The 26,814-nt window shown below is 45.3% G+C and overlaps 1 protein-coding gene across 1 annotated transcript in view; it reads right to left on the bottom strand.

Annotated features, from left to right (window-relative positions):
- Positions 1-6,046: 6,046 nt before the first annotated feature.
- LOC128891551 (histone-lysine N-methyltransferase PRDM16-like) overlaps positions 6,047-26,814 on the bottom strand; it is a 34,354-nt gene continuing 13,586 nt past the window's right edge. Inside the window, exons 4-8 of the mRNA XM_054151115.1 lie at positions 19,772-19,903; positions 17,910-18,036; positions 12,444-12,543; positions 9,928-10,084; positions 6,047-9,831 (exon numbers count right to left, since the gene is read on the bottom strand). Of these exons, the coding sequence (XP_054007090.1) occupies positions 7,825-9,831; positions 9,928-10,084; positions 12,444-12,543; positions 17,910-18,036; positions 19,772-19,903 (2,523 nt within the window). The 3' untranslated portion in view covers positions 6,047-7,824. The remainder of the gene's footprint in view (positions 9,832-9,927; positions 10,085-12,443; positions 12,544-17,909; positions 18,037-19,771; positions 19,904-26,814) is intronic.

Raw genomic sequence — 26,814 nt, 5'->3', positions numbered from 1 at the left:
TTACGCATTTACGCAAAGTATCGAACTTATAAGGATTTATATAAATCAAATATCATTATGATGAACTACGTGGTTCCATAGTTACACTGTTCAATATGACTAATTCTTCAAAATAAGTCATTCGTCAAAATAAATAAATAAGGCTGGGAGCATAAACGTCCGCGCTGCTGTTTTCCGTTTAGCATCCTCCTTTAGATGCTCGTTTGGTCCTGCTCTGGAAACAGCGGCTCCTTGAAACGCTTCGCGTCGGCAAGGCTACCGTCTTCTCCGTGGAAGATTTATATCCTCGCAACTCTTCGTTCGACTTTATCTGATTCGTCGACTCGAGCCCTGAGTCTTTATCCCTGCTACCGATGTCATCGTCGCTGGCGACCCTCTCTCTCGGTGTGTGAATGGGACGATCTCTCCTACTACAGAATCTGATTCATAGCGCGGGCTGACATTTCAGTTTCGACTCGCGCAACGCCGCGCGTCGTGCCGCTCGTGTGCGAGCATGTGCCACACACGATCGAGCGCCACGGTCCACGGTTCTCCACCCATACCATCGCACCAAGCCCTCTTTGCGGATGTCTTTCGTGTGTAAAAAGATCAGGCACTTAACTCTTTGCGATCGTACAACTCCTTCATAAATATGTGGATACTTTTCACGTTCAATGAACACCGCGAATTATTGCTAGAAAATTGTTTGTTACCATATTCTGTTTCGGATGTGTGTTTGGTAATATTTAATAATGTTAAGTCTCGTAGAGGAAGTATGGGATCATTTAGGAACAACATTTGGAAAACGTTTGTGATGAGATATTAAAAAGTAGAGGAAGTAATATTACTTCGGACACAACGATGAAATTACTAGTTTCCTAGGTTAGTTAGATTATCTATGGGGAATGCTAACAGAAATGTTAAGAGTACACGGTGGATACGTTAATACAAAGAAAATTGAATTCCTTTTTTCTTATTACTGATGAGTCATTAAACAAAATATAGTCTCTAATGGAACATAAACTAAATATAGAAACATAAGTGTTATAGATCTTCGTTTCTTGACCTCGACATTTGTTTGGAACTGCCTCCTGTTGTTTCGGTAGTTCTCCAATTCTTTCATTTCATATTTAATATCTTATCCTAATACCTCTTACAAACGATAGGAGCAGAGCGATGCGGACCGAGAAAACCGCGATACGTATGCAAAATAGGCTGCATGCATTCTAATGTTACTCGTTGAATTCCATTTATCCTGGCTATCGTTGCCTTTAAGTCCCTACGAAACGTACACAAAAGGTGGAAACTCGTCGATACCGATAAATAGCAACAATTCACTCGTTCCTTTCCCATTTCGTTTGCGCTGAACTTCCACCAAGAAAGCGCGGGGGATAGACTTTCACCCGATAGTCGGGAATTTCTTCGTTTTACATTTTCGCGTGGTTCTATCGGCGGCTGGATACGAGACGTCGCGACGGGCGTGACTCGTATCCGCGAGCGTCCCTTCTCGCGCTTAATCCTTTGGCATTTGCTCGACAGTTCCTTGCGCGTAAAGTCCGCGCGTACCTCACACACGTGTCTCCGTGCTCTTCCGCCCAATGCCAGCAACTCCCACACTTCGATTTGTTTCCTCTCGGGTCACGCTTGAGAGTCCTCCTCTTCGAGACTAGAAACGCAGTTTGCGCCGAGGTCGAGCGAGCGGATATCGAACGACCGACAGATTTAGCAACACTGCGACCTAACTAATTTTCGAATTAATTTTCGAATTAATCGAATTAATTTTCAATCGATTTTAAACCGATTTCGGTGATTCCAATTGGTTTCAATTCACAGATTGCATCCTCTCCGCACTTAACCGCCTACGCGCGCAATAACGATCGCTTCGTGGCAAGGACATTGCGATCGTAGCGAGGTGATAGGTCGACAGATTCTCAGGAAAAACAGCGACGAACGTGTTTTTTCATCCGAGACGACGTTCCGCATCGAGATCATCGATAATTTGTAACGATCTTGCGGACACGATAAGAAAAATGTAATCGTCGATGGAAATTTCCCGATGCACCGGACTGCGTCGCTCGATTGGCTCGTCGACAAGCTTCAAGGCACCTCCCAGCCACGAGATAAAGAATTGATTACATAAAGTACTTCTTCTTTTTCCCGTCTTGCATACGATTACGACTGTCTCTAAGGACGAGACTGGCTGCCAGCTCTAGATTTCAATTCCACTGGAAGATGACGTAGATTGTTCACTCTTCTGCAATGAATCAACTTCCTCTCGATGAGAATCGTAACTATAAGTGTTGCAAAATGAAAAGGGATCTGCACCCTGCATTGGAACGGAAGACAAAACTTAATAGTAATGTGCTTTATAATAAAAAGCACATGATACTTAATATTTTATACTAATTTCGAAGCTGAGTGCATAGTAGTATTATTTTCTTCTAAATCTCGTACCTCAGAGGACTGAATCCCATCGTGTTCTACTCGTAACTCGGCGAGTCCTCGACCGATCCTCGTCGTCCAACGGAGGATCACGGAAGCAGGAGGGTTTTCGAGTAACTGTGCCTCCCGTTCGCGGTCCGGTGCATCAGCAGGAAGAGGAGAGCGAGGATGACGGCGCTGCGGCCTCGTGTCGAAACCGAGGCGCAGATAAGCTCGTTTTAGCGCGAGATAGTTAATCTTCCGCTTAATCGGCTTGTTTATCTCGACGTGCTACAACCGAGGGAACGTCGGTAATGGACCGACCAAGAGAGAAGTCGGGCTTCTTCATATTCGAACTTCCATCGAGCAATTTGTCGTTCGCCAAGCGATATTTCAATCGACGATCCCCCTCTATCCATGGTTGTCGTCTTATCTCTCTACATTCTGTCCATGAAAACGATCAAGTGCGTTAAGCAAATAGTATTTCGTTGGATTTCATATAATCTTCTTTTGTTCCATAAATATATTAACGACGTATACTCCACGAGTATACCCCTTCTGGACTCACTGGACTGATCTCTATCCAAATTTCCTCAATTTTCCTTTCTTTCTTCAAATCATTCCAATTACAGCTTATCGTTCAAATACACTCATTTCTCAGTGAAAGTGGTCCGAAATCATCGGCTCAGTTGCATAAGCAGAGCACATGTCGCGTTCATTGTTCACGACTTCCAGTCTCCGTAGAAGACACGAGATCGCTCTTCTTCTCGAGCAAAACAAGAACCGTGGAGAGTTGTTGAAATGTAGAGCTCGAGTAATTCAAGGAAACTGGGAAAAGAAGAGAACCAAGGATTCTTGAATGAAAACGGTGAATCGAGCAGATGACGAGTTCCTCCGTGAATAAGTGTTCGCTTGGCGCACGGCAATTTCGCGGTTATCCCCTTGGTGTTCTTCGTCATTACCGTGTTGTTAGGGAGCCGGCGAACCGGCTATCCGATGAATTGCAGACAACATCCTTCCTCTCCATTTTTATTTTCCATCCTGCTTCTCGTCTCCTGTTGACGTAGATAACAAACTAGAAGTATCCAATCATACATTTCTTGCGAATCGTAGGCCGGATCTCGATCGTTCACTGCTAATCCCGTCGTTAAGTATCTCGACAACGTCTTAACGAACGAGATTTGACAGCTTTCATGGAATAACGAAGAGTACGTCGATATTCCACGAATAGCTGTGAATTCTAAATAGCAGCGATCGAGCGAGATTGCGCGCACATCGACGTTTTCTATTCCTCGATATCCGAGTGGTTGGATCGTCGATGCATAGAGAAGCGGATTAGAGATCGGTGGGTGTGTTGCGCAGGTCGGATCGAGTGTGCGTTCGTGCGTTAAAATGAGAGGAGACGTTCGCGACGTGACGTGCCACGATGAGAGAGACGTAACGTTTCTTGGCGCAGGTTCGGTTTATCCTTCGTCTCTTAAATAATCCGCGCATGGAATCTGGCATCTGTTTTTCGGTTGCTTTTTATGAGTTCCAGGTCTCTTCTGGGTCAGACGAAGATTAGTTTCACTCAACTTAAAATTTTACCGCAGAGGATTGAATCCTATCGTGTTCTATTTGTAATTCAACGAATCCTAGACTTTTCAGACTAACACGTCTCTTCTGCGTTAGCGGAAGACTAGTTTCACGTCTCTTGATCGCCGTCTATTTGATTGCTTATTTATCCGTCGTCTTTGCGAATATTTAGAAAGTATTGCATCGGGAGTATTCGAAGAAGGCTATCAAGACAGATGTCTACGTAAGAAAGTCTTATCTAGATTAAATTTAACGCAGACGCGTAGCAATTAGAAAGTTGGTTACGCATGTCTCAAGAGGGCTTGTGCCACGGGTGAAAAAAACGAATTTATCGCATTGCGTGAATTCTTCGTTATTTAAGATATGACGTACTATTAGGGTGAATTAGGTTCTTCTCGGTAACGCCCTAAGAGAGTGTTCATCGATTGTGATTCGCGCGTCGAAAGATAAGCGCTAGTATTAAACCTGAAACAACAATCGCGAACGTTAAAAGGTGCAGGGCGAGGCTAATTGCGAGCGGGGAAGCGATCTTCTAATCTTAATCGCAGATGCCTGCCGAGATACGCCGATAAACGACGAACAATGGAATCTAGCCGAACGAAATCGTTCGATCGCCACGACACCGTCAGCGTATCGATCGGTCATGATCGATTTTTACCACTTTCTAAACGCAGAGGCCCGCTGTGGGACCGCGTGGAATTTCGCGATTAGCTCGAGCGTTTTTGTCAACGTCACGTTGGCAATAATGTTCGTTGGCGCGTAGAATTATTGCCTCATCGATCTCGGTCTCGACGTTCGATCATCTAACCGATCTTTCCTGCTGTCAGGCAATCGTCGTGAGATATTTCTATCGATCAAAATTATTTTACAATTTAAATTTAGTTCCCTTTGGAACGCTAAACGATATTTACTTTTGATTTAAACAGAAACTTGTTTGGGTATTCTAATTTTTCACCTGTATATTGATATCACTCTGTTGTCTGTACTTGCCCGATGCTCTTTGATTTATTCTTTTCTCTACCATTGTTTGATGCAAAACTATTTTTTTTGCAAGAATCGTCGAGTCGATTTATCGAATACAATTGGTCCTGTTACAAGTACAGTGCTCGCTGTTTAAATTTGAACTACAAAATATTCAAAAACATCGCAGAAACTGCTACGCAGCGTGATCTATCGTGCTCCGAGCGAGCGAAATTTGAGAGTGTGCTCGGAAGTCTCGGAACTCGATCCACAAGGACTGTGCTGGAACCCTGTACTCGTAGTCGATAAAGCTGTGCTCTGCATAATGGAACAGCGAACGTTTCTTCGTGCGAAAATGTTCAAACAAAGTAAAACGTGTTTGCAGATTACAAAATTTGACTACTTTTCTGCGAGAATAATTTTGTTTACTAGTTTTGTAAGTCGTGTTCCTCTCGCTGGTGCGATTTATTAACACGCGAGGAATCGTCTAGATAGCGCCACTCGACGGTAAGGATGTCTAACGAATGTTAATTGGAAATATCTATTATCATAATTATGATACGGCTTCTATAACGGATGGTATATAAGATAAGATAGTCCCAGGGTGTATGGGATTTCGTACATGTAACGCAACTGTGTTACAGACTCTCAATTTAGATACTAGATGATCTACGTCCCATTGACATGATATAGATCGTGAGCGTCGAATGCGCTTTAGTCAATAGTTACCCGATGTTCGGTTTTTGAAACATGCAAAGATAGACTGTAAGTTACAAATTGCTACTATTTACTTGCAATGTAGAAGATAGTTCAAAAGCAAGTTTCCTCAGGAGAAAAGCTAGATCATGCCGTTTTTAAGTTATTTTGAATAGTCTGCACTTGTAAACCTGACTCTTGAATACTTATTCTTTTAGCGATTCAACTTACGAATTGGAACTTGTAGATACCTGGATGTATAAGTAGGCAGTTCATTCATTCATTCGATTAGACACGTACATGTATAATTAGACAGTTCATTCATTCATGCATTCATTCGTTTGTTCACGAATCATTTCATTCAATCATTTCTTTTTCATTACTTGCTCACGACCCTTTTATTCCCATTCTCCTGTCTTTTCACTCTCAAATCCTTTTCATTTATCCCATTAATCGTTCTCACAGCCTGAAAATACCTAAAGATGACGATCGATGCATTACGTTTGGGGATGTTTGAAGTGTAATATTTTAATAGTAATCATAATGAAGTTACAGGATGCTTTTATACAGTATGTATAGATAGAGTCATAATATAATCGTCTTTAATTATCTCGATCGACGTAATTATGCTTAATCAATCTGTGAGTTTATTATCATCTATTAGTCGGAGCGAAGGAAGAGAGAGATATGTAGAGAACACGTATCCGTAGAATCTTACGTGAAAAAACAGGTGAGGCCCTACGTTTTCGTCAACTCCGTTACCAAACGCTAGTCGTAATCGTCGCTTCGAAGGGTTTAAAAACAAAATGAATCGAGAATGAAACATTATTTTCTCTTAGAAGTGTACAAGAATTTGCGAACGCTTTTTTTTTCGTCGATTCGCTGAACAATCACGACCACCTTGAACATCGAGAACGGGGGTGGAAACGCGCAACGATTAACGTTACATACCCAGCGTAGTAAACGTAACAATCACGCGTCCCGATAAAGAATTTCTCGTGACCCGTGTCGTGACGAATCGATACAATCGCACCGTTATAATATTTATAATATTTATATATTAATAAAAACCACGAAGAACTTCTGTATCTTTTGTTTTTTGTCTTTTTTTTACAAACATTATATATCACCTAATGGAAATTTGTACACAGGTTCTCATAGAACATTTCTCTTAATTACATGCTCGTTCCGCTCGTCACCGTCCACGTCGCTTTGGGTACGCGGCGATGAATGCGCGCGGAACTCTCCACGCTACGCGCGAATACCTTCTTACCTAATCGAGCTAAAATTCTCCATCATCGATAACGATCGATTCACCTTCCCGCAGGAAAAGTCAAAGATCGATCGTTCTCCTTGGATCCTCGCAGTAAAGTTCGAATCTTCCTCGCATCGCCACGCGATTGAAAATCGGATTTAGGGAATTCGAACACTATCGAAGAGCGTTCGCTATCTATATCGCAAAGAAATATTAGGGCGAATCAAAAGTTTCTTCAGATATTTCTTCCTTCTTCGTATATACGAAGGAGCAATTCAAGATCTACAAAATGATGTATGCATCATAAAATCCAAATACGCTTAGTTAATTTAAACATGTTTCGAAGAGAAACATGGAAAGAAAGCAGAAACATCGGAGAGAACTTTTGGTTCACCTTGAGAGCATTACGGGGGACTATATTTCAGGGACTACGGGGAGGGGAAACTCGGCAAGTTGTTCGACAGATTATCAATTACGTGCAGGTGTGAAATGAAAAACCAGACTGTAGGAACTACGCTATACAACGAATCTCTCGCATCGAGTGTGCGTTTCTGCGTGTATACGAAAAAGACTGTAGTACGATTGATCTCCTCTCAATGTCCTCGTCCCTGCAGTTTCAAAAGAAAAGAAAGTAAACAGAGCGATGAGAAATGAGAATACAGTATCCGATCCGAGGATGCGTTCAAATCAACGCGAAAGTACGCTTCGATCGTCTTTTCGTCAAAAGTTCAACTCGAACGAGAATCGAATGTCCAAAATGTCAAACGTTCCCGAAACAACACTTTTTTTTTTCACTAACAAAAACAGTGACGATGTGGTCACAGTTGAAAGAATTACATGGAGACTGACATCCTCCTCAACAGCTGTCGTACGCGTCGCTAAAAGGGACTCGTACTTCTGATGGACGACCGCCTCGTTCAAGCTACGCGACCTATGGACTATGTGGAGATCTCGATGACCGGTTCCGCGGTGTTGTTGTTGAGCAGCTCTTCCTTTTCCCTTAGCTTGAGGTCGTACTGTGGCGGTGCAGGCGGTGGCGGCGGCGGGGTGGAGTCCTTGACCTCGAGTGGCGACAAGCCATCCGCGTCGTCCAGAAGAGACACCACTCCCTCGCTGTCCTCGTCTTCGTCGTATTCGGCTTCCATCTTGGATTCGTGGATCTCGTGTAGTCGGCTAGGTAGGTAAGCGGGATGATGGGGTGGCAGTCCGTAGCCAGCTTCGCCGCCGTAGGTCACCTTGCCCATGAACGACCTGATCTCGTCGAAGTACGTGTCCTCGCGCTCGTTCTCGTTGCTGCTACCCGGCGAGTCCGCAACAGAAACTACGCCGCTGCCGTCGTCGGCCTCGTGCTTCTTCAAGTGTCTGTCCAGGTTGGTCTGTTGGCCGAAGCATCTTTCGCACAGGGGACACTTGAACGGGCGCTGCTTGTCGTGGATATTCCGGACGTGTCTCTGGAGGTTGCTGGAGATGCTGAAGGATCTCTCGCAGTATTTGCACTTGTAAGGTTGCTCGCCTGTGTGCGTGCGGAGATGCCTGGTCAGATTGGCGGACCTGGGGAAGACCTTCCCGCAGAACTTGCAGGAGTAACGGTCCTTCATCTTGCCGTGAGCGTGGTGATGATGATGGTGGTGATGGTGAGGAGCGATGACGGCTTCCTGAAACGGTTTCACGCCGTGGTACGGAGCCAGCGGCGGCCTGGCGAGCAAATCGAATCCTCCGCCTCCCGGCCTAGCCCCGCTGAGCCCGTTCATGAGAGACCCTAAATAAGGCAAACCGCGCGGTGGTCCGAACGGTGGCAGCGGTGGTAGTAACCGGGATTCGGGAGTGCCGCCTCCGGGAGGCGGTGGAGGACCGCCTGGAAAGCCGGGGAAAGTGCCCGCGGGACCTCGATACATGGCCTCCAGAAACATGGGATGGATGGGTCTCGGATAAGCCATGTGTGGCGGAGTGTTTGTAGGCGGTTGCTCGGCAGGCAGACTGGTTCTCAGCCGTGGACTGCTGGCCACGACTGCCTTCGAGTCGACTTCCATCGGCACGTGAGTCTCGTCGTCTGGTTTTCGTTGGTCTTGGACAGGCGGAGCCCCCTCCATTGACACGGGACCAGGCGACGGACTGCGACTCTTTCTCTCGACGATGTTGCAGCCGGTCTCTTGCTTCTTCGTTCGAATTCTGAGGTCCAGAGGCTGATCCGTGGTCTCGTCGTTCGAGGCTGATTCGGAGTTCGTTTTCTTCTCGTTGGTTCCGGATTCTCGTTTCTTGGAAGGATCGTCGTCGCTGTCCAGCGACGGCTGGACAGGTGGCCTAGCAGGAGAAGGCCTGAACGAGGAGGTGGCCTCCTCGGCGGTGGATGGAGAGACCTTGCTGTGCTGCGGCAGCGCCCTCGGCGGAGTGAAACGTTCCTTCTTCGGACTCTCGCTCCTTTTCTCGGCTTCCTCGACCTTAGGCGGGAAGAGGAGAGGGGTGTTCAAGAAGTTCGGAGCGTTCGGAAAGATCCCTGGATAGGGACCCATGAGGCTAGGCGGATAGAAGGGCAGACCGCCAGGTAGACCGACGGGAGGCCGAGGGTAGACGAGAAAAGGGCTCGGAGCGGAGGTTGGCAACTGCGGCATGGTTCTGGGTGGACCTGTCGGCGGCGTCGAGTCGCAGAATCGCTTGTGCTTAGACAACGATGTGACCGTGCTGAAGGTTTGTCCGCATTTACCGCACTTGATCTGCATACGACAGTCCGCGTGCATACGCTTGTGTCGGCATAGATTGGAGAACTGGGTGTAGGACTTGAAGCACACCTCGCACTGGAACGGCTTCACGCTGCTGTGGATGTGGGTGTGCTGCTTCAGACCGGAACTGGTCGCGAAGGTTTTGCCGCACTCGGTGCACGCGTGACTCCTCGCCCCTACGTGGTGAGTCCTGATGTGACGCTGGAGGTTCGACGGGTCTGTGAAAACCTGCGGATTGTCCAACTGTTAGCGAAACTTTGAAAATGTTACTCGAGAGGGGAGCGTGTCTGGTGTTGCGGCCTTCGGGACGAAGGTGATACTTACCTTTGGACAGTTCTCGCAGGGATAGTTCCGCAGATCACCGTGGACGATCGCACGGTGACGAACTAGAAGCGGCCGCCAAGCGTAGGCACGGGGACAGCTGTCGCAATTGTGTTGTTTCGCTGGGTATCTGTGACAGGTTACCAGGTGGCTGTCCAGTCTGGAAAGAGAAGATATAGGTGAAAAAAAATTCATTGACTACAATGGTGGATATGATATTGGATCGGTCTTGGAAATTTCGATGAATCTTATAACTTTTAACGTGTCTCAATCATGGTTTGCGAAAGTGTCCATGACTTGTCGAAGGTTTCAAAAATAGTCGATGCGATTCGATGCTTCACAGTGTCGAGACACGAATTCGAACGACCACTTAATCGCACAGACGGATGAATGTTACACGAGAGATTAGTGATTTTCGCGTTTAAACCGTCGATGAATGATCTTCCCGAGCGCTTGAAAACGACTACTACCGTTCAATGGAAAAACGTTTTCCCGCGAGGTGTCGGAGATTCCTCGAATGTAATCGCGGGGAGACCTCGGAGCACCTCGAGCAAGAGACTCCTGATGTAATCGATCCGAGACAGCGCACCAACGAAGACTGCGCTCGGTGCAGTCGTGGATGATGACTAAGTGACTCCGGTAGCGCGGCAGCGGACAACCTCTCGCGTAATAACGGTCACACGCCCCCGAGGAAGAGGGTGGTCATCGCGCACACAGACGGGGCCGCGCACACGAACATCGAGCGTGTCGCAAGTTGGTCGCGCGGGTTATGATCACAGGATGTGCCATGGTGTGTGCCGGCATTGATTTTACACCCTCGAACACACGTGTCGCGTGAAACCTATTCGTGGTGAGATAGTAGGTTCACGGTGACGGTGCGCCGTGCCAGATGAGCTGCGGGCACGCGACGCCTTCGATGATGCATAAGGGGGTGGCTCGATGCAACTGAATGCGGATCTCGTGCGTACTTTATGCACCACAACAGGTGACTCTACTGCCGAGTCTAGGCACACGGAAGCGGCTGGTGTTGCGACTTGTCAGAGGACCGGGAAACGGATGCCGGAACGAAACGGTGTGGATACCCGAATTTGGACCGTACGGGCGATCACGCAACGGAAAATGCCACTATTTTCAACATTTTAACCCTCTATGGCCCAATTTTTTTTCCCCGTACAACTTGCAAGGCACATTGCACTTGTCAATCGTGTAGGTGAATAAATGGGACCAACAATATGACTTAAATCATTCAAATAACTTCAAGTTCTTGTATTTTGTGAATTCAGTATGATACTACTAACAAAATTACCGTCGTCCGTGAATAACACATGTTCTAAAATCTAGTGCTCATTGCACTTTGTGTAACATTCAAAGTAAAAATTTTGTCGATTGATAAGGTCAGTTGCGACTTGTCAGGGGATCGGGAATACACGTACTTTGAACATTTAAAAAATTAGCGAACCGAGAGTCGATAGTCTATCGCATCAATGATCCGATCTGTTTATATGTAGCGTTAATCTTAATCCTCCTCTTTTATTTATATTTTACCTATATCTCGCGTACGATCTATGTACTTCACAATTTCAAATCCATGCTAAATATTGTGCTTTCACCTCTTTTTTTCCCAAGTGTAATTGCGTAGGTAATAATACCTTTTGTGCCTGAATTTATGAAATCTGACAGCCAATTTTAAAAAAGTATTTGGTTAACAGATTCAATCTCAACGGCCAATTAAACGCGTACCTAGTTTTTTCCACGCGTTCGTCGATGTTGAATCGTGGGAAGGAATCGGGAGGCAAATAGCGGGAGCTTCCATACGGCAGTGGCATCGGTTAAGTATTTGACTTTTCGTTTCATGGCGTAACGCAAACAGCACCGACCCCTAAAAAAGCTATCGGACCGCCAGAGTCAACCCTCGAAACAGTTCGCGTGCTCGAGACCCCCCCTTTTCGTATGGAGTACAGCCGACGCTCAGATTTAGAGCGGATAACGTGTCGCTCGTTCCTGTATTTTGTCGATTAATGAATAATTTGCCTACGAAATCAAACAACGTGCCAATTACCGGGCCCGTTAGATGGTTCTATTACTCGCGAAAAATTTCCGCAATCGATACGAAAATTTGATCGTTTTGCTTTTTATCGTCAGACGAACTCTGTAATCGGCGCTCGATATAGTTGTGGAAATACATATCGCGCGATCGTTACGATTCGACGCCAAGACGTCTCTTTAGATTTAGCAGGTAATTCTCCCCAATCTTGGTTCGAGACTCGACGACAAGACGACTCAAACTCTGCACGGCTGATAAAATTGGTGATTGAAATAACTATGTATATACTTTTCACTTTTTTTCAAACGTCCTACTCGTACTCAACCTGATGCATCAAAGTAAATGCTTTGCAAGTTGTTTCCAGAAAAAACAAATTCGGTCAATAGAGGATTAACATCGAAACTCCCAAGAGGCTCGCGAGGGATGACATTGGCGAAGAACAAACACGTGTAAAAAGCGATATTCGTGTACTTACAGCTCGATATCCTGAAACGGCTTGTCACAAACAGTGCATCTAGTCTCGCCTTCTTCGTCGTCCTCTTTGTCCTCGTCGATGGTTCCACTGTGTTGCGAAGCTGCAAGCAGACGAAAGAAAAGGTGCATGAAGCGACGCCGATACCGAAACCGAAGAGATAGGGTGGAAGTCGTAATTCCGTTCCAGTTCGCGGACAGGCTGCGGCTCTATAAATTACACCCCCGAGAACGATGATACGTGGCCTGTCGCGATGTGGGCGAATTACGTGATCGAGAACTGCGCGGGGGCCAGCGGAGAGTGGCGTGACAAGTGGACGCCGGGATTGTTCCTGAATTATTAAATCAAACCAGCACTATCGCTTTATCTGGCTGGCGAAGAACACGGTATGTCTACGAGTTTCCCACGAACCCGTAGTTCGATTTTGCTTAACACTGTTCTGGAAGAATCCTTTCCACGCTGCTTTTCGCACTGCGAACCGGACGAGATTTTTGTCGATCGTTCGAGAATTACGGTTTATATTTATCAACGTGAACGCGAAAAATTTCAGATTTAGAATCAGCGATAATTTGACGTATAAGAAAATAAGAGAACGCGGAGAAAAGAGAACGCGACACAGTCACTGCGAAATACCTTTCTCGCGCTAATCAAGAGATTAGCAGTCTGCGGAGACAATAGACGCAATGATGCACCGGTAAGCCGGCCGTACGTTGTCCCGCGAGCGAAAACGCGAACGGGGTGTCCGGAACCGCTTCCTATTGGTAAAAGCGGGGTCGCGGACCAGCCAATCGCAGGTGAGACTCCGTTGCCCCATGCGGTCCCTCTTCACCCCCGACTAACGGAAGCAACGGCAGGTAAAATCAGAAGTCCGTGAACGAGACGGTGCGTAATTTTTAACATTGAAGATTCTCGATCAATTTTTCGCTTGTACGGAGAATAATTTAAGAAAATAAATAAATTTTCCAGACGCTGGGGTGCGTGTTTAAGTATGAGACAAAAGTTTCTAAAAGTTCTAGTTTAGTATTTCAATTAAAGATTACGATTTGGAGGACTAAGGCTGCGTTTAGCCGCGGTTACGAGATAAATTGTTTCGTAACTGTAATGATAGAGCGATTAACCGATCGATACACGTTGATCGAATATTAGGTAGGCCAGTACGAAGTCGAAACAACACCCGTCCTCCAACGGTTATTTAAATCTGCCGCTACACTTGTCCCAACCATATGGTCGAACGATGGCCCCCAACGGACCTTCATGGGAACCGGGTACAACCCCTACGCCACCAACTACGCCCCGCATCACGAACCCCCCGTAGAACGTTAATCGTTCCTCCATCCACGACTAATTTGAAGCGGCACGCCGTGAATTTAAACAATGAAAAATGCGGTCGACCTCTCGCTCCATCGTAAACGGCCTCGTCCACCGGCGTTTACGGGCTTTTTAAACTATTCTTCTACAGTTTCTGGACTTGTAAAATAGACACATAAAATTCAAAGTGATTTAATAGATTTGAAGAAAGCTTTGCGATGGATAAAGTACACCGGATATGGATTTAAAACATCGAATGACAAGTGGATCGTGTGTTGCTGTTGGTATTAAAAAATAGTCACGTACGACGCAGACGTATATCGTCTAATTCCGATTAGGTAAACTAAATTCAACGAGCCACGGAAAGATGGGAGTGTGATTGCACAGGTATAAATCGTTTTTAGTCGTCCCACGAAAAAAACCTGGCGAAACGTTACGTCGTGGAAAGTCAACAGGTGGGATTCACCGGCAGCACCCCCTGCAGCCGCGTCAGTTGGCGGCTGTATGGGAAAAAGTAACGGAAATCAATGTTTCCGTGACATCGTGGCGGACTAGGATCAAGTAGATACGCCAAAGAATTCGAGCGAAGCGAGGAGCACCTCGAAGCGGAACCGACACCCCTGCGTCGAAACGCTGCGTTAATGTACTTACGTCACTCACGAACCATTCGGTCAAAGGTATAACTTTATTCTGTCTACGTTTCCTCTAACAATTCGATGCATATAAATTACTATACGAGTTGACGTCTGATTGCTTAGCTACAGTAATAAGAACTTTCACTGAGTTATTAAATACATCAACTCTTTGAAATTAGGTGGGTTAAAAACTATCCCACCTTTTGCTTAGCTTTACTAGTTTATTTAAAGTTTTTCATCCATGTGGCAATACTATGAACTAACGCTAAAAGTACAACAAGTGGAATTAGAAATGTAAACGCAAGTCAAAACGCGTTACCAAGTTGTTGACACTGTTCTTCCGTGCAGTTTGAACTTTTTTTGTCTTATAATCGTGTGCCTCGAAGAGTTAATTCCTACAGTTTTACCACAAATGTCAGATCACGTCACTTCTAATTGTGTTGAACCAAAATTTTAGCTTCTTAGGAATTTTTACAATTATTGGTCTGATAGTCAACGTGTTAAGTGGTTGATAAAGCCTTTGATAAATTCGTCGAAAAAATATTGAAAATGAAGAAATGAAAGTGAGTCGATTATCGGCGAGTTTTGTGCCATATTACAATTAAGAATCCCCGTGTACAAAGAATGAATGATCCCCGATTTGTAGAGTGATCCCCAAGAATCCTTACGATCCAGGATTGTACCTTGTTGTGTGAGAACGTTTCTCAGGGCATCGAAACACGATCGAGTCAATCGTTAAACAGAAAACGTGTCGTTGGTTGGACGAATCCGATAGGGTTGCGACGCGTCGTGCATTTTTGTCCGGCCTTCCCCGCACGCGCCTGCCACCCCCTCGGAAAACAGCGTCGCGTGCCCTTTTATGCGCGGATACCCCTTTTTCAGGCTGTGCCCTTTCTTTTTTTCTCTAGACCGTCCCTGAGGCCAGGTTACGCGCGTGTTAATCGACAATACCGGGTCATAAATTATTAGCGACCCTAAATAGAGCCATCCAGAGGCTTCGGAGAGAGATGCGTCTCGCAGAGGGAACGAAAAGTGCCGCGACGAAGGGGGAGGGATAGGGAGCGGAGAAAAAACTAGCGCCGCGAAAAATCAAAACCATAACTCACGTTAACTGCCGTTTTGCCGGTTGCAACTACGCCTCCCGGTGCACGCTTGGTGTACAGTGGTTTACCAAATCGTCAAAAAGAATGCGTCTGTCCAGAGATTATAAAGTGTCATTCGACGGGAGAACATTGTTTTCCAAAAATACGCACGGAAAATGTAACTTTTATTCGTCGTTGCGTGTTCTGCTTTGGTCCGAGTCGACGATTAAAATAGTGGAGTACGTAGAAATATCCATTACGTTTAACGAATTAAATAATAAGATTAAATAACAAGAAAGATGATGTAAACGTTACGACCGTACAAGAGATTCTGTCACAATTTTAATGCGCTCGTGTGCATAGGCACGCCCCCGTGTAGGCGCGTTAAAGCGATTCCCTTCGTCTGTTTCGACCCTTCTCCCTCTGAAAATAAAAAAAATGATCCGCTCAAGGGAAACAGGGTAGAGATGTCCATCCCTCGCAAGGGTTGATACATGGTGTACCGTTTGTTTGACATCATTATTCTCGCTGCACGCACCAGCTTGCCAGAGATTTCTCGTGAAAATGGCTGCGTTGGATTAACGACGGTGCCGTTGTACCATTTTTGTGTATTTTATAGGCGACACTTTGTTCGCTTATTACGCTTTCCAAGGTTAGGGTCGGGACTAGAGGTGAGAGGGTGCGATTGGGGAGAAACGAATGCAACGTTACGCGAAAAGAATGCTGTTGTTCGGTCCGAAATTTCTAATAATCGAATACAAAACGAAACGTGTCTCTGTCAAACTATATATATGACAATCGTAGATTCCCCACTCGGACTTCCGTAATTATGCATAAACATTTGTCGGAACCGTTGGAGCCCATGTTTCCGGGGCAGCTTGTCCGCGATGGAATCGGGGCTGGCAACGAGAAATTCGGCTCCCCTCGATGGAGATAATTTATGACAAACGAAATCTTTGAAATTTTAATTGGTCTCTGGGGTGGGCGCCGATTTAATTAAGAACGAAGTCGGGTGCTCGTTGCGCTACGCTCGCTGCTGTCTTCTGTCCTCGAGGAGACATTTACGAGCCGGTGAAATTACGAGGAAAAATCGTCCAGCGAATGAACCGTAGAGATCGCGCAGCTCGAACTTGGACGATAATCCCGGTTAATTACCGCGACATCTGGGTGTCGCTTATAAACCCCCTCTAATCAGGATATTCCGACTATCGCGAGGGAATTACAACTTGATGATAGTAGAGCCCTATCCTTCGTCTCAAATTATTTATTTTTACCGTTATTAATAACCAGCTGCACTCAAAGTAAAATATAGCCTATGATACTAAGGGATGGTGTAGCTTTCTATTACCGAAAACATTTTTAGCATCGGTTCAGTAATTCCACGGATCAGCATTTTCAACGCAAGATCAATAAAAATCAACGAACTGATGAGTGATAAACAAGTACTTAAAATTGCAAAAACGACATTACTTTCCAGTCCACCTAATACGAAAAGGATTAGGCTTCGACAAGAGAACTGCAATGCAATTGTATTTGAAGCAACGTTCGATAACGATATTTCAAGTGGCACGGGGCATGGCGACGAGCAGGCCAAGTGCGTCTATCTCGAGATAATCGACGCTTATTACCGGACAGGACAGGGGTTAATACGCTACGACCGACCAGGTGAATCACGCCAGAATCACGGGTGCATGACGAGTAGCTCGTGCAGTCAACGATTCACGGGTTACCCTCTGTCCTCCCTTGCATCAGCGGTAACACCGCTTTTCGAAGACACCTGTCCAGCCCGCCCCCACGGCTCGTACACGCTCCCGATCCCGCGCAAATACGCACGAGTCGGCGCGATGTGTATCGGCACGAAAAGTTGTAAAGCCAGCTTGTCGGCACATGCCCAGCAATAGGGAGTATTTTCACGGGTTCGATTACTCGTTCGAAGGGCGCAGGGTTTCGTTCTAACGTCAGTTGGTACATCGATTCGACAATAATTACTACTTTTTAAGCAAATAGCAACAACGAGTTTTTCGAAACCCAGGGGGTCCTAAGCAGATGTCTCTTTTATAATCAACAACCATCGCTAATTATTATATTTCATCGCGTTCGAACAGATCGTAACTCTGTTTGAATTTAAGTGCTGTTAACGAACCTGCCAGGACCTTTCAAACTTTTATGTACATTGTTTCATGACTCCTGAAATATATTTGCATTTAATCGAAAAAAGTGTCTTCGTGACGAATCATTTGTCTGATCACGGTAGAAGCAGGTACAAATGAACCGTTGGTAGGATAGCGTTAATTTCGTCACACATCTAACCTGACATTTTTGCATGGCGATGTTTTAAATAGACGTGTATCGAAGAGGGTTAATAACTGTAACGACGCGTGCAATGAGTAGAAAAAACAGAAGCCCGTCTCTTCAATGATAAGATCGTACTCTTTGATACTCACCGGTCTCCCGGTCGCTTCTGTCCTCGGTCGTATTTTCACCGAGCATATCCTGAAGCTGAAGAGGTTCTCGAACGCCGAGAAGAAGCTCTTCACCCACCGTTATGTCTCGTACGGCCTCGTACACCATCTGTGAACAATGACACCCTTGAATCTTCCAACCCTCTCGCCACTATTCATCACAAATTATCTCGAGTTTGCGTTTATCGCGACTTGGAGTAGCGCTCGAAACAAATACCAAGATATTGCGCCGATAACCATGAACATTGCCGCGGAATTAATAAACACAGACGTTTTTTTTTTTCACGCGATCGTAATCCACGGAGTCCATAAAGTTCGAATGCAATGAAAGAATCTTTGTATCGTCGTCAAGAGGTCCCCGAAAAGTCATTACAGCGACGATTCCAGGGGGTTTCGATAGAGAGAGAGAGAGAGAGAGTCGCATCCCCTATTCCCACAGCGATTGCGATAGGAAGTCGACGAAACGACCTCGTGGGGTGACTTAATAACTAAACACCCTGTATACGCGTAGCTTAGGGTGCGCCCACATCGCCGCGAATACCATGTGCCACTGTTCGCACAGATAGGAAACCGACAGGACGCGGACCGGGATCAACCCCAAATTGACACCGTGACCTCCATTGCTTCCGTTCAAACTTGCATGTTCGGCTGGACAGTAGACGCTATTCTAATTGTGAGAAATTTTCAAAAGAACTGAGACAGTTCTCCCATTTTGTTGGACCACTAGCGAAGAAAGTTAAACCGGACTTCAAGGACCGAAAAATGAGAGGAACGGCAAGTCTCGTACTTGAAATTGTAATTTTGTTAAACCTTTAGTCTATAACAATATGCGGGACACGTGATAATTCGAGTCGAACATGAAAACCACGAGCCAGACACGTCGTATGAACGTACACAATAGATTTTATTCCTGATTATGGCACGCGCAATTTCAGAGTAAATAATAGGACAAGGGGTTAAATTCAAACGATTTCGAATTGTTAGAAGGTCGCCCCGTTCGGTAGTTGCGATTGGAAACGTTCGATGAAAATTGTGGAAGCGGTGGCCGCGAACTTATTGTTAATAGCGGTTTGCGTTTCCATCGTTGCCTCGTTAACCAGTCCCGTAAACGGTGGCGGAGTAAGCGGTGAATTTTTTTTTGATTAGTTTCTCCCAGCACGCGTGAAATTAATCGCGACTGGCTCCGACACCGTGTAATTATTTCTTCCTATTAGCTGCAACTGTCGATCGAGTACCGGTTGCGCTAGAAATTGAATTTGTAAATGGTCGACGGCGAACGTTACATGGCGCGTCGATATCCACTTGTAATACAATTAGTAGAGCACCGTTGGCTGAGCGGAAAGGGTAGCATGGACGGAACGTGACCGGAAGTTGCGATCGTTGAACGAATCGATGACATTCGGAGTTCTCTAATCATTTCTAACCATAAGTACGGAAACCTAACCAACTTGTTCCGCGTTCGTAGCGATTTCAAACATCGCCACGTTAAATTCGAAACGTGGAGACGTGAGATGCATATACGCGCTCAAGAAACGGGTTCGGAGAAATATTTATATTCGTTAAATCAATTTCTTAAAAATATTAGCATATAGGATGCTTGGTTTCGAAAATAACAATTGAAAAGTGAGAAGTTTTAAAAAATTTATAAGACATGTAAATGCGCAAGAAACTACGAAATGTAAACAGTATGCGATAATATAAAAAAATACTGAAAGTAAAGTTCACATTATAATATTTGTAGAGTAGAATAAATTCCTATTTAGGTTCAATTTTAGTAGATACGTTTGAAATAATTTTATTTTGCATAAAGATCTGCAGTCTAGTTGTTAATCATGATTAATTACCTGTCCACCGATGAGCACGTGCCGCATATTAACATCGTGCGGACTGTTGGTACTTCGGACATATTTGAGCCAATTATTCGTTTCGTGGGACGCGTCCAACCAACCCCTAACTCCGCTTCCACCGGTACGAATCTGAAAAGAGGAGCGAGCATTGTAAATCGCGTCGAAAGTAATATTTTTCGACTAATATAGTTTAAAATTCTTTACAGCCATCGTCCGTTGCACTCGATGTTATTATCGACGCGCGAGTTTCTAGTCCAATGGTCGAGCAACGATGAATTTCCATCGCGGACACAATGCGCGCGGTGCACGTGCGGAAAATAGTTGCAACGAATGGGAATTTCCGGAGGTAAGCCGCAATGTTTTGGATCCGGAGCATTGCGTTTAACGGACTACCGCCCACGGATATATCACCCTCTCATCACCCTTGCTCTCTCACAGCGTGGCCACTGTTACTTTCTGCTCCAGCATCCAATAGGGTGTACACTCCCTACTTTTAGGGCGAGACAAGTGATTTTTTCAATTGTCTCGCGCGAGGTCGCGTAACGCTTCGAGACGCTTGGTCGGCCAAGCGTTTCACCCTGATACGCCTCTGGACACCCTGCTTCTCGATGGTCCTCCCGACTAATTCTCCCTCGACACCCTCGTCACACGTTGTACACACATTTTGCACTTTCACCGAGGACCTCGTTGTCTATCCCGCCACGAGAACCGCCTGACGCGATCCGCGCATCTGCAATACACCATCATCGGGTGACCAAAAAAGGTTGGGACATTCGCCGTGACATCTCGTTTCGTATTGTGGTGGTGGTTTAACCGAAACTATTTTTTAATCTGGAGGTATCGAAACGACACATTCTGCAACTAGGGGACGGCTTTCATTCTGAAATTTGCGTACAATAAGGAAAAGTTCTCGCGATTCTTCCCTGTCCCCAAGAGCGGTTATCGCGCTCTTATCTAGGAACGTTTCGCCACAAACCTATGACCGATGGTAGGTTTCACCTTACCACCTGCCGGTGGCGAGTGCAACTAGCTGCGCCCATAAAAATCAATGAATCCAGCAGGTGGATAAGCGTCTACCTAACAGGTAAGTGTAATCAGGGTTACCGAGCCCCTGAAGACGGAACGCTTTCCCAACGGAGAGCCTCGCTCATCCGTGTACCCCGGATAATCCATGGCTGGAGTAAACCATGGAAACATAGGATGATCCGCGAGGAATTTGTTCGCTCTTTGACACCTCTTCGATTAAGAAACAAGAAACGTCGTCGAGAGAACCAAAAATTGCCATCGAAAGAGAATGGTGGAAATCGACGATAACATCTCGAACGAGAAACAACATTTCACTTTCGATTTCGACGACTCGAATGATTTCGCACAACACGCTCTCGTCGCTTCGAGTGTCGTTGATCGACGCATGAGTTGTTCAGGTAGTTCGGCGAGCTGGTAATGCCCCATAATGCCAAGAAGTGGGACAGTTTGGCGAAAAGGTAGACGAAGAAAGAGATGGCAGAATTTCCCTCGGCGCTCATAATAGCCAGTTTAGCTGGGCAGACCTACTAAGGAGCGTTTCCGGATGATGGGCACGAACGAACCATCGCAATGGGTCTTCTTTCGTCGTCTAACGCGACAGATTAGGAGCGAGATACCCGACAATGATGCGTCGATGCTCTGTACTCGTTGCTGCGAGGAGCAACGCTTTTGCTAAACAGAAAGGAAACCTGTTAAAATTCGCGCTCCATCGCGAACCTTTTGACGGTTCATCCGTCGGTAGCAAAATCAATCTTTACGCTCGCGTACGCTTCGCTACGTTTCATCGAAGCTTTAAACATACTCCTACTTACTCTGTCATTTTTTATCTAGCTATCATTTCAGCTTAATGCATTTATCAAACTGCATAATATCAAAATTCCGTTTACTAACTGGTCTCTGATCTTGTTTTTATTCATATTTAGAATTGAACAAAAAATTGTACTTTGTATTTTATATCATTAATCCTTAACAGTCATTCATTTTTTGGGTGTAAATTTTCTATATCCTATGTATGAGGTATATATTAATAAAATTTTCACGTCAAAGTACAAGTACACAATCGACCGTAGAGGAAAGGTATACGACACCTATTTTGTATCAAATATTCTTATATTCAGTTTCGATGACTCAACTTCAGCGAACGCGAGTCGTTAACGCTTCGTTTCTGTTTGCAATCTGTCCGAAAGTTTCAACGCTTCCTCTTGGTTCGTCTCCGACGCTTTTTGGAAAGAGACTCGTTTCGGTGGCTGTGAAACCTCTCAGCGGGACCTCCTATCCGCTTTGTCGGCGCGCCCGGACATGTGCTAACAATCCATAGGACAGATTTGTCTAGCCGTGGATCTTGTTCATTCCCATAATCGCGCCACAGAAGCTGCCTGCGGCAAAGGAGGGGCTGCGGGTTCCGAGAGTTCTTCCGATGCAAGCGGAGCGCGCATTAACGTGTCCGGGATTCCTCGAAAGTTGAGCGAAAATACTCCGCGCCTCGCTCGGAGTGAAATTTACATTTCCTCGCTGGTTCTCATCGAATGGGAGAGAATTAATTACGAGCTGCGTATTATCTCGGCACAATAACGACGGACACTCGGACGGAAAAACGATTCAAAGGGAATAGAGAATGGGAACAAACGCGAGTCAAGCGGAAGGCAGACGAGAAGGGAGGGAAAAATACGGGAAAGGACGGAGCGCGAGAGAACGTCGCTGTCGACGGGCGACACGCGAATAAATTATAATTGCATGATTCCTTGAGCCTTTTTAGTGCTGCGGCGCAGAGAAATTGCTAAAATTGGCAGAAATTGCGCGACCATTTTAATTACATCCGCAGTTTACACACTGACTTTTCTCCGGGAACCTTCATCCATCTCCGCGGGTTTCGGAAAATCGCCTGGGGTTTAGCTCGACATAATAACTGAACGACGTTTTAACGATGAACGAGAAAATGGAGAAGCCCGATGCGAGCACAATTTAATAATATATTATCTATATCAAGGCTATATATCAATCTATATCTATATCTATATATGTTTAGTATAAGAACGGGTTCGTAATTTCTAACACCCGAAATTAGTTGGTTCTCCTCTTATCTTTTTGTCCGCGCGACTATAGGGACTCGTGTTGTCGAGTAACGTTGAAACGGACCAATTCATCTAGACCTTTTCACGAAGAGAATCTTCGGAATCCGGGATATCCCAATTTGTCCATTCGTGAGAGGAAGACGATCCTGGGTCCGAAAAAGGGACGAAGGATCGAACGAGCTAGAGACCAACAGGGCGCATCCCAGGCGTCTGTTAATCTGCAGGACACGCGGTCAGGAGAAATCCTTCTCGTTCGCTCGGCATGGGGCCTGCAGGACAACCGTGTCGTACAAAACACGCGATCTCCTCTTTTCCTTTGTAACCTCACACCTCCAACAAAAACGAGCCGACGAAAGATCTTTCTACGTCGGTTGGTTGGGTTTTACAGAAAATACCCCAAGAGAAAGAAGGTTGCCAGACAACGCGGCAGATCCTCGTGGGCCCTCCTGAATGGACCCTCGTAATCGGCAAGCTTCTGCGTCGTTTTCGACATTTCGAGAGATCAATGACGAGAGAAACGGTCGATCGTGATCGTTCGCCGTCGTGGAAGACGTTTCCGTCTAGCTGCGGTGCGAAGGGGCCGTCACGTGGAACGTGTCCATTCGGAAATTAAGATATCGTAGATCGGAGCTACCTGGATCTTCGATGATCCATTTTACGATCTCCTTTCAGACGTCCTCCATTCATATGAAATAATACGTTGACGAGTCGAGACATTTGAAGATACGGACGATAAAAAACGCTGTCACTGTACCACTTGAGTGAAGCATACATGTATTTCGCGATTACTAAATATATGGGGGCATAACTATGCCAATCACCATAGATTTCGTATAATTAATTTTATATTGCCATTAACATTAAGGTATACGACAAGTAAATACAACAAGAATATTTTGCACCATTTAATGTGATATGAAAAATTTGTTAAAGTTATCATTGGGTAGTTGTTCACCTGTAACAGGTGCTTAAACTGTATCGATGAGTATTCTTTATTACAGGTGAACAGCAACACATCCACAACGTTACAAAATTATTTATATTACTGTAAATAGTGTAGAATGGTCCTGTGAAATTTATTTTTGTGTACCTTAATGTTAATGGCAATGAATCATACGAAATCTCTGGTTATTGGAATGGTTATGTTCTTCGCTGTATATTAAATTCGGAGTAACTTAAGGCCGAGAGAGAGAGAGAGAGAGAGAGAGAGAGAGAGAGAGAGAGAGAAGCCAAGAGCTCGAGCGAGATAGATAGAGTGTAAGAGAAAGATAGAGCGAGTGGCTTGTTCTACGAGGGACAAAAGTTATGAATAAAACGGATCGATAGCGTATGATAGCCCCGTGATGGCCGACGCAAAAATGCTTTTAGCCGACACAGCGTGTCCTCCCCGCTTGGAAAAACCCGCCGCGCGTTTTTCCCGACCAGTCAACTTCGAGGCATCGCAGGGTTTCGAAATTCCTTCGGTAATCTCTCCTAGTCGTGTTAATAAAATTTCGACTCAAGGTAAATATCGAATTATGATATTATAATATATAATATATTTCTATACTGCTCCATACCGTATCTCGATAGGTAAGCAAAATTGCACTTCGAGAAAATGTGCGACGGCTAACAACCTTCGCATCCGTTAATCTTTTTCATAAATCAACTTCTGCATTGAAACATTCAGCTGTAGCATAGTACATAATGATATCCTGTGCCTGCCTCTATTTTTCTGATTTTGTTATCTTATTGTCATTAATATCAAGAGTATATACGAGATGTCTCGTAGTTCAAATTGATAGCAATTGCTCAAGGGATAAGGTTATAGCCTTTTGAGTCACGAATTATTGCAAAAGAAGATCATAAATTTTCTTTTTAACACGCTCTAAATTTGCCTAGCAGTGAATGAATCAAGAACACTTCCCAAGTTCAACGGTCAACGCGTAGATCACGCACGGGGACATTAGAGGAGTCGTCATCGTCGCGCAACGCAACGATAGCACATCGAATTCGATTTTCACCCCCCGTGCCCGTTGATGTCAGAGAAAGACGAGGCTGCTCGTAAACACATAGCGCACCCCGGCACAGCGGCGAATTTCCCAGAGTTTCGAGAATTTCGGCGAGCAGAGCGCGGCGGGGGGGGAGCACGAAACGGTCAATTATCATCCCCTAAATAACAGGGCTGTTTACGATTCCGGGCGTCGTATAGCGCCAACGCAATCCCCCGGCCGAACGCGGCATTAGCCATGGCGACATCTTTGCTTAATTTCCTCTTAGTTTAAAGTACGAGCGAGAAGGAGAACCGTAGACGATTCTCGTCGACTAACGAAGTCTCTTGATAAGGTCGGTTGGTCCTTAATTAATTTCGACGACGAGACACGATGTTTATCCAATGCCTTCAAAGGAGTTTACTCTCATTTCTACTCGATCGAGTAACTGACGATGACGTTACACGAATCGTAAATAAAATCGAGGGTTACGCGTAAACTTCGGCAGGATGTCGGTGGCCAATCACCTTTTTTCAGTCACGACGTGCAGTCGGTCCCATAATTATTCGTACCCTCTATGTCTATTGAAGAAATTTGTTTAAATTAAATGGCATAAGAAATTCTTCTTCATATAACACTCATGTTGCATTAAGTGCAGTCATTATAGTTCTAGTGTTAAGACTATGCGTGCTCTGCGATGAGGCATTAATCTAAGTATATACTGTTTTAATGTAGCCATTTGTATATATATATTTATAATTCTTCTAGTACAGTAAACGTATATTAAAAAAAAAAAAAGAAAAAATCGGTGGTCAATCGCGACCAAGTCCAATCGTAACGAACACGATCGAGTTTTCCGCTTTAGCGGATGCCATTCACGGCGTTTTCAATGTCGAGAACGCTTAGCAAAGTAAGAAAAACTTGGCGGCGCGAGTTCGAGCCGGTCGGTTTTCTAGATTCATACTTCTCCTCGATTAGATACATACTTTTCCCTGTACTTGACCCACTTGACTCGTGCCAGGAAAGTAACGCGAGTAATGACGAAGCAAACGGTGCCCTTCGACCCGTGTCTAACGCGAAACAGATGCCACCCCCGACGCGTGCTCGTGGACCTCGAACCTCTTTCCCCCCCCCCTTCCAGCGTTTCTAAGGGAAGCTACCCTCGGCATATCTAGCAGTATAAATTATATCCGAGTCGCGTCACTGCCAGCCCTTATATGATCGATCATTAAACAGGCTGGCCTGCCAGAAAATTTGCCAAAATCGGTGGATTCGTTTCTCTTCGAGAACGGATGTGCTCGCTGACCCCGCAAACGAAGCCTTCGCTCTTTCTCTCTTCAGCCAAATGGCGAGCAAGAAGAACGACGTTTTCTCGTTTGACGAATGACCGCTCGTCCTCTGAAAATTAACGGCACGGCTCGTTTTCTGGCGACTCGGCTTTTCTTGGAAAATAGTCGCCGACTTTCCAAGCGCTCGAACACAAGCACGGATTGCGCTCGTTTTACGGCGAGGAAACGGAATCAAACTGTCGGCCATTCCAAAAGAGACGATTAAATACTCTAAGAGTAATAATAAACCCTCTACGTTTTAATATCTCATTACAAATGTTTTCCAAATCTTGCTTCTAAATGATCCCATAGTTCCTCTACGAGAGTTGACATACAACTCAAATATTACTAAATACACATCCGAAGCAGAATATGGTAACAAACGATTCTTCAGCAATAATTCAAGGCGTAACTATTCATTGAAAGTGGAAAGTGTCCAGCATAATTTCGGTTGATTCGAGGACCAGTCAGGATCCCAACTTCCTCTTCGCGGCATAACAGTACAGAAGAGTAAGCTATCGAACAGCGACAATCGCGCGAACATCAATCGGTCTTCCTCCATCGCTTGTAACTAATTATACGGTATGACTGAACATCACCGATCGATAGCGTCGCGTCGCGTTGACCAACTTAAGCATTCCTCG

Source organism: Hylaeus anthracinus, unplaced genomic scaffold, assembly GCF_026225885.1.
Source record: "Hylaeus anthracinus isolate JK02 unplaced genomic scaffold, UHH_iyHylAnth1.0_haploid 12002, whole genome shotgun sequence".
NCBI classification, from domain to species: Eukaryota; Metazoa; Arthropoda; class Insecta; order Hymenoptera; family Colletidae; genus Hylaeus; species Hylaeus anthracinus.
This window is presented reverse-complemented; position numbering and strand designations above follow the sequence as displayed.